At 35.8% G+C, this 9,290-nt stretch overlaps 1 protein-coding gene across 1 annotated transcript; it reads left to right on the forward strand.

The window, feature by feature from the left end:
- The first annotated feature begins 299 nt into the window (after positions 1–299).
- Positions 300–3,304, forward strand: LOC137713874 (uncharacterized). Its single transcript, XM_068453227.2, has one exon. It carries the CDS (start codon positions 1,861–1,863, stop codon positions 3,004–3,006), a length of 1,146 nt encoding a protein of 381 aa, XP_068309328.2. The 5' UTR covers positions 300–1,860; the 3' UTR covers positions 3,007–3,304.
- The last annotated feature ends 5,986 nt before the right edge of the window (positions 3,305–9,290 follow it).

Genomic DNA, 9,290 nt, shown 5'->3' on the forward strand with positions numbered 1-9,290 from the left:
AGTCCTACCTGTTTCGTGTATCTCTTCCTGGAGTGAGAAGAGATGAAATTAAGTTTCTCTATACAACCACCTGTATTGCCCCTTGATACTACCCCTTTTATAAGAATCAAATGATACAGACTGATGATTTCGTTTTCCACCGCAGGGGAATTCAGCTGTGAATTGTTGAAAATGAGGGCCAAGTATTGATAAGAGGAATGACAGTAACAGGCGAGAAGATGGTCTACAGGTACACTCAGATGTTTGAAATGCAAACACAGAATCTTTGCCCTTCAGGGCAGTTTTCTATCTCATTTCAGCTACCTGGTCCAGTTAATCCTCAGCAGTTTTCTGGTAATTTTGGGACGGATGGAATTCTGGAGGTAATTGAAATGATGTCAAGTAGTAAGTAGGCTTAGCTAAAATTTAGTCAGCCAATGTGTATTTGTTAGGAACACTGACATAAGTTCTGTTCTTGCCAAATTCCACTGCGTGATATTGTCGTTGAATTGATGCATGGTGAAGGTCAAAATACAAGATGAACGTTTCACATGCATGCCTGGAAAATGCTACTGTTGGAGGGAAAATGTTACTTTTGATACTGATTTGCTGCAGAAAAAGCTTGCAGCTGCTGCTACTGGTGGTGGATATACATACTGCTAAGCAAAGTCTGTGATGTGCAATCGACTGATGTGGTAATCAATCTAAACCCAATATGTTATAATTGAGTGAACTATTAACACCAAATCGGTATCTGAGCGTTGGTCACTATCGGTTCCATGCCGTGTTACCATCACGCACAATAATTTTTCGTGGCATATGGCTGCCAACGACAAGTACGCATATGGTGGGTATATGCCAATTGAGCTCCATACACGACCTACTATCCCATCGGTTGAGCTATCTTCATACTTGTTTTTATATGTATGATTATGTCACTTAGTACTACGGTTTAGTGGTATTCCTTTTCACTTGTAAGTAAGCGATCTTAGGTTCGATTCTCGGCAAATGTAAATTTGAAACACATTATTGCTAGCCTATTGTGAGATTAAACTCATCCTCTCTCCCTTTAGACCAACTCCAATGGTGGGTTAAAAGCCAAATTACCCCCTAAATTTCCCCCCAAACCCACTCCAACCTAAGGGGAAATTTTGGTCTAAATGCTAAATGCTAAACCAATGCCAAATTCCCCTCAAAATTTAGTCTAGAAATCGGAGTGGACTCTACCTAATATTTATCGGAATTTAAATTTTTTAGATTAAAATGTTCATAAAATTAATTTACGATAGTCTACATATTTATTTTTTTTTAAATTTAATTTAACAAAAAAAAAAGCCTAAGTTCATTCTTTAATAATTCCAAGCTAACATTTTAGGCTAGAATGGTTGGAGTAGAAAAATAGTTTCTAGGCTAAAAGCTAAATTTTCCGGGCTAAAAAATTTAGCTTTTAGCCCAACCATTAGAGATGATCTTAGTGTAGCCCAATCATTTATTAAAAAAAAAAAAAACAAAAGTATGATTATTTGCAAAAATCTAACGATGTTTTAATTTAATACTACAAAGTTCTTTTTGGTAATTATAATACTGTTACATATTAATTACCGATTTTGTGGTTAGCATACACTATACTAAATGATAGTGAGTAAAAATGCTCTCCCGATTTTTTGGGGCACTGTGGGTATCCTGTGCATCAAAATTCAGAGAGCCATTTTCAACGGGTCAATTAGATATTTGACCCGAATCGGCACTCATTCCCTAGTTTTGGGAACTAATTAGCTTGAAGCCCAAGCTCTCTCTCTCTCTATCGCGCTCAGACAGAGAAGGAAAAGGGTTCCAAAACCCTGAAACCCCTTTTCAGTTCTTGGTCATTTTGTTACGTCGATGGCTTCTCCACTCGCTTCTTTCAATCTCTCAAGAAAAAGAGCAGAAGAAGAGAAGATGATTGTGGGGTTTCTGACGATGGAGGACTTCAAAGGCATGGACTTTAATGACGATTTTCATCGTTCTTTGTCCTCCATCGATCGTCTGTGCGAGGTTCTTTGCGTTCGTATTCGAAAAAACGAGCAAGAGAAACAACTGAAGGATGGCTTTGCCGGAAAAAGGATCAAACCCTCAAGTTCAACACCAACAGATGTTGCTTCTTCTTCTTGTTCAAATGCTGCCCCTTTTCAGCTCCCTGGCATACTGCCGCAGGGCAAATATTTCAATCTGGGTTTTGATCATAAGAAGCAACTGAAGAACGAGATCCGACAGCCCAGTTTCAATTCCAATTGGGCGCTGCAGGGTAACCCTAAGAAACCAAGGTCAAAATCTAGTTTTGGGCAAAACCCTGCTACCGCTACTGCTACTCATGAATATGATGATCTGAAGAGTAATATTGATTCGAAGTTGAAAAGAAAATATGAAGGGGATGAAGATTGGTCTGCTTCCGAGAAGAAGACGAAGACGAAGAAGAGGGTGTACACCAAGAACAACAAGACTAGTTATCTCTGTCCTCCGCCTGATTTGCCGGAAGAATACAAGAAATTGATCATCGGCAAGATGAACGGGACAGAGTTGACACTGCTCGTACAGAAGAAGTTGTACCCCACTGACGTCAACCCCAACCATAACAGGTTGTCTTTGCCTCCGCTTCAAGTCTTGTCCGGCAGCTTCCTCACATCTAATGAGATTGAAACCCTTAATCCGAAGCACAGTCGGAGAAGTCGTGATCTGGGTTTCCTTAATATTCCATTTATCGATCCAAGTCTCAAGCTTAAAGAAAAGAAAGGGATCAACTTGAGCCTGTGGACGCTGTCAAACTCAAACAGAAAATCCTATGTGTTGAAAACTAGTTGGGGTAAGGTTGTTAAGAAGAACAAGCTGGTTGCTGGTGATGTAATCCAGGTTTGGTCATTCAGGGCTAATGGCAATCAACTTCACTTGGCAATTGTTTTGGTTCAAAGAGCGACGGAATGCAGCAATCAGAGTGGAGGGAGCAGCCATGTTTTTTGTGGTGATCATGGATTTGAGTGGGGTGGAATGTAGCACAAGTGCAAGTACTGATGAAGTTGTGGACACCTACAGTGATCGTTCATTTGTCACACGAGTGAAGATGATGTTTTAAGGCTCGACTGTAATTATGGTAGTTCCACAATTTCAGTTTGTAGAGTTTATATTTTTACGAGCTTTTTTTATAGTTCAGGCTTGATTTGTTTGCAATTGTAAATGCTTAATCAGCCTTGGCCATGTTTGTTGTCGATGAGTCAACTGTTCAATGTTGCAAGCATGTGCATAAACTCTGTGCATATAATTTTTTGATGAAATATAATCAGATTTTTGTAAATCGTTATAAATATGATCTTTCCTTTTGTTGCTCAGTTTTTATAATATTGATTTCTAAGCTTGATTTTATGAACCGATTCAGAATAACTACATCAGTTAATACTTATTTGCAAATGCTGGTCTGCAGGGTCAATGCTGCAGTTGTTGCCTGTTATTAGGTTATTTGGTTTTGGGTCATGACTGACAGTTTTATGTACTGCTCTGCTCTGCAGCTGCTAGAGATGAGAAGAATTTGTCAAAATGTTAGTTGTTCTGGCGGCGGAGGAAGGTTAAAAGTATCACTAGTTTTCTGTTTTCACATATTGGCATCCTCGTCTGTTAATTTCTTTGTCCTATGGGTGTTGGAGGCCTTCTGTATCCAATATATGTCAATTGTCATATGAAGAGCACCTTGTTCTTCTTCAGTGCAGGTGTAGGTCTTCTGTTTTCGTGCAATCAAATTATTTCAAATTTTTCACCAATGCGAAAACTGGAATTCTCCTCCTGTGAATGTGATGCATAATGTTTGTTCAAATAGGTGTTATGCTCAGACACTTGACACAAAAGAGACTTAACAGATGAGGTTTTGTTTAAACAAGATATATGAATGTTAGCATTGAACATTCAGCTATGCCAGTTCAGATGGCTAATATGGATGATGATTGCCGCCGAGGGTGTTTATGTTGATGCAATAAATGTGAGGGAGAATAGGTAACACTTACATTATTCATATACATCTATATAAGAAATTGCTGCAATCGGTCGGTGTTTAAACTACTTCCCAATCGTTTGCTTCTGACACCGAATTTCCCGGGTTTTACAATGGAGTAATATTTTAAACATCTTGCGTGAATTTAGTTGCAAGAGCATCTGTCGAGTATTTTCTTGTCACATAGAGAGATACAGAGGGAGATACACACACATTCCGAAATATTACTGCAGTCATGCTACATTGTATGAGTTTCACCTGCTCATATTTCTTTGGGAAATATTTTTGCATAAGAGCCTTCAGTATCTCTTGTATATTCTCTGCAGGTTCTCTCCGCGTAAGTAACTGAACCGCGATATTGTTCATATCTTTACTTTTCAAACTCCTTATTGAAGTGTCGATGCAAGCAATCTTTGCTCTCAATGCACTACAACATATTTCGGACCATTCTTCATGCTCAGCCCAGAATAGTTCACTTTGAAGAGACATCAAATCTTTTTCAAGTTCATCAATTTCAGTATCTGCCTTTTTTTATCAATATCTTCAACACATGTACGCACCATTTCTCATTTTCCGCTTCTTCAAACGGATCTATGTATAACCATGAGAAAAAGAAAAAAGAAAAAAAAAAAGCGCGAATATTAAAGTACAAACTGACATGATGAGGAACAATGACTCGAATGAAGAAGAAACGAGATGTATTACACCACGACCATAACCAAAGTGGAAGTCACACTGCCATCCTGATTCGACGCCGTAACTCCCAGGTGCAACTGAAATGCAAGTATCCAATTACAGTTCAGTAGAATAAGGATAATATTTCTACAACCAAATATCTCTGATAAGATCTATAACAATGTAGTTTTGAATGTTGGTTGTAAAAACTAGCTAGCCAGCATGGTGTAAGAGAGGTTTGGTGAGCTGATGAACCCGAAACATCCCAATAAACATATGGTGAACTCCAAAAATCCCAAGAATCAGCCATGAATTGCAAGAGTATGCTCACCACCCCTTCCAATGCTTGCCACGTGTAATCCACACTAACCCTAGTTAAGTCTAATTTTTTTAATTTTTTTTCTCTAATTAAGAGGAGAGAGAATCCTACTTTTACTCAATTACTTCCATATTTATTCTTTATTCTTTTTATATTTTATTAGACTGTCTCCAAATAAGATGTCAAATCCTAAGTAGAATGTCATGTAATTAAATTTGAAGGTAAGAGCAAGCTCCAAACGGATTGACATACGAGTTTTTATATGTCAAATTTGACATATGAAAAAAAAATTAATAAAAAGGGCTTGAAAACTTTGAGTTTTAATCAAAAGGACAAAAAAGTGTTGTAAGTAAATAATATCAGAAGTGACTTTTTAAAGTAAAAATGTCATTTTCGTTAAAAGTAAATAGTATTGTTTCGTTAAAACTCCCTGTGAAAAAATGTGATGTCAAATAATTTTTAGTTATTTTATTGTATGGGTGCCATTAATGTTATAGATCTTGAAAATTTATGTTAATTGATTTTTTTTTTAAATAGCTCCTATAAATAACATTTATAACAAAAAAACACACCAGTTGGAAAAAGAGGAAATCTGACATTGCCACGTCAATCATCAAATTAACATTTGAAATTTATTATCTTTTGACATCTCATTTGGAAATACTCTTAAAACTATGTTTTTTTTTTTTTTAATACAAACAAACAACTCGCACGAATCTTATGAGTTTTTCATTCTTCTTGTTGAAACCTACTCTAACAGATTAGAAGAACCTGCTATTTTTCTCTGACTATCAAAAGTCATCCCAGTGAAATATCACCAACTTTGCTTGTAAAATCTCATTTTTCATCATTTTGATCCAAGACTTCTAAGGTTTCGGAATCTAAATCTAAGTAGTGTATACAATCAACTAGTTCTTTGCATCACTGGAAGATGGAGTATGAAACTCATCATGTTGGTATTCTATTTGTATAAGCATCAAATTAGTTAATATTGTATTAAATTGACATCCTATAATAATCCAAAAAAGCATATATATGGAAACCCTAATAATCCTAAAAAGCAAAAAAAAGGGAGATGCATACCCTTTCTAGTTGGAGAAAATGAGTAGGTTCATGTCTACCATTTCTTATGTCGATTAGGAATGTCATTTCCATGCAAGCGTTTTAGAAGCCATTAGCAAGAATGCCCGCGTTTTGCTGCGGGTTTTCAAACCATGAATAATCTTCACATCACAGGAATTAATCACAATCCTCTGTTTTTCTAAGTGCAAATAGAAAAACGGAATCAAAGTATTCAACCCAAAATCTTCACATTAGCTCAAAAACTATATTGTTTCCAGAGCTTTCCAATTTTCCAACACTGAACGACAAACATAATAGCACTAAAATATATAATTGAAAAAAAAAAATAACAATTCCAAGAAACTAAATGCAAAGTTCGGCAGATCTGCATAGTAACACAAACCCATTACTTGAAATTAAGAGCATTGCGGCTCACCTTGAAAGCACCCATTTTCCGATAAGGGAGAGAAAGGCCGTTGTTCTGGCTACTGAGTGCTTCTGGCTCCAAAGCAGTTTATCTTCCAAAACTTTATAAGAGCAAGTCACCCTTTCAAAGCCACCATAAATCGCCAGTTTACATCATTTTGCTTGCCTAAAAAATGCAAACAAAAAAAGAAAAAAGAAATAGAAAGTATAAGATTCAAACATGTTTACAATTACAAACACTTTATAATGCATGTAAAAATTAAACGTTCTCAAGCACCCACGTCTCCGATTCAAGGCTAAAACTCAATTCCACAAAAGAAATCAACAATTTTGATCAAAACAGAAAAGCCAACAGATCCAAAAGCCCACAATACAGTTACACACATCCTTAGCTTCCATGGAAATCAACAATTCCACATAAGTACACAAAAGATTTTCTTACACCTAATTTCGCAGCTTAGAGAGCAATAGTTATACTAAAACAACAATTAATTGAAACCATTGAAGGGGAAAAATGCAAAAGTGGATAAAAACTTAGAATTCAACAAAGATTGTGTTCCCAATCTAAATACATTATAAACTCCAGCACAGAATAAAAACCAGGTCTCTTTTAAGCACTAAAGCTCAGTTTCATGTGGATTTTGGGAAAAAAAAGGTCCAAAACTTAACAATCCAGATTAGGGGAAACAATTAAATTGTAAAATTAACAACAACTAAACAAATTAACGAACTGAAAACCCACAAAAAAAAACCCAAAAAAAAAAAAAACAACTGACCTTAAAACAAAGAACAAATAGACAGAATCGAGAGTGAATCCCCAAAATAAGAGAAAATGAAACAAATAAGGGAATAAAGAGAGAGATGAATCCCTCAAAACCGGACCTAACGTACTAAAAAAATTGAAAATCTAATCTAATATTAAAGAATCCACCTATGTATTGTATTAAACCTCAAAGACACCTCCACCTTTTAACTGAAAAGCTTAGTCAACATACCACCTCTTAATATAAACACTTGCTTATAAATATGACTCATAAATAGTTTTGATCTTAAACAAAAGAATGGATGTATCCCTTCCCTTCTTTTTTTTGGCCTGAACGTATCCTTTCCCTTTAAAGGTTGCACTGTCCTAGAAGTAAACTCATTATGATAAAAGTAAATGATTTCACATAAATATAAAATTATCATGATTCATACTTCTGCGCCGATATGAAATTTTATAAACTGGACAAAGGGAACCCGATTTCATTGACTTCACAGTGCAAGTGCTGTAAAAAAATAAGCAAACACTGGCAATATGATCACACACATTCCAAGTATTAATACATCCAACTGCAAAACAAATGGCAATATGATCAACCACATTCCAAGTATTAATACATCTAACAATGAAGGTAGAGATTAATTGCAGAAGAGATGATTGCAATTAAGTGAATCCGTAGAACTCAGTAGACTCAAACTGCAAAACAAATGGGGAAAAATCAAACCCTTTAACAGAGTGGAGAGAAATTTTAAATCTTTAAACGAATTCTAGACAAAATCATGTAAGGGAATTAAATGTTGCAGATTATAAATTAAGAAATTAAAAAAAATAACCATTTGAATTTGTTTACTTGCCGACTTCCTATCTGGTTGTAGAGGCTGCAGATAATGTTGTCTTCCTCTTTAGTGAAGCTTCCATGTTTGATGTCTGGCCTCTTCCCGCACCACCTCAAACCTACAAAGTGTAGAAAAATTAATAAAGTTGAGAACTCTTGCAGAGATTGGCAAAGAAAATAAAACCCTTTTCTCATTTCTCCTAGAACAGCATGGAGTGCGTCCCATGATTACTTATTGTGTACCCTCACTCACTTCCTAAGGAGCAACCAGACACAGACACAGATAGCAACTAAATTGCAATTTCAAAACAAAGGTAACTTTTGTTCTTCAAACCAAGAACCACATATGCATACCAAAATGATGACGCTGCGTGGGAGTCCAACTAAACAGCCAAAAAATAGAGAGAATAAGAGTAAGAATTCGAACAGAGTTCATGCATTTATATTGTATAAATGACTCTTAGCTTGTTTTGCTTCTTGCAGGCTTATGAGTTTCAGGAAAAATGTGTTAATTAGTTCCTCTCGTGGAACTAAAGAGGTGTTTTCTAGAGACCTAGAATATATGGAATCTCTACCCAGCAATAAAAACAGAGAATATCACATAGGCAACATAAGCCGAATAGAAATCCCACATTTCACAACCAAATCATCATATCAGTTCGAAACATTAAACTATAAGAACTAAAAATAATAATAACAGTACCTTGAACCCTTAGGTCAAAACCTCCTGCTTTGCAACCTGAAACGAACGAAAGAAATTAAAACCCACGAACCCACAATCAGATAAAAACAATTTTTTAGGAAAAACAAAACCAAGATTGGTATACAAAAAATCATCAGATCTATAACCTGGAAAAATAAATAAAAAGCCACACAAAAAAAACCCAATAAAAAAAAAGAAGCAAACGACCTTAAAACAGAGAACAAACAGACAGAAAGAGAGATGAATGTCTAAAATGAGAGAAAACAAAACAAATAAGGGAAATTAATATCTCTGATGAATCCCCTAAAACCTGACCTAACACACTAAAAAAATCGAAAATAATCCACAATAAAAAGGCAGAAACGATGACAATCTAAGCTGACAGTAAAAAAATGAACTTATCCTTGGAAATCCAGGCATGCAGCGGCAGATCTGGACGACCCGTATGGTTTTCTCTAACCATCCCTGATAGGAGCATATTCATGCGACTTAAATGGCTTGTTCTCGTGCATTTAC

Source organism: Pyrus communis, chromosome 14 (assembly GCF_041283825.1).
Source record: "Pyrus communis isolate YQ-2024b chromosome 14, ASM4128382v1, whole genome shotgun sequence".
In the NCBI taxonomy this organism is placed as follows: Eukaryota; Viridiplantae; Streptophyta; class Magnoliopsida; order Rosales; family Rosaceae; genus Pyrus; species Pyrus communis.

What these genes read in the sequence shown, in the direction of transcription:
- LOC137713874 (XM_068453227.2), top strand. Translation starts at nt 1,861, where the DNA reads ATGGCTTCTCCACTCGCTTCTTTCAATCTCTCAAGAAAAAGAGCAGAA.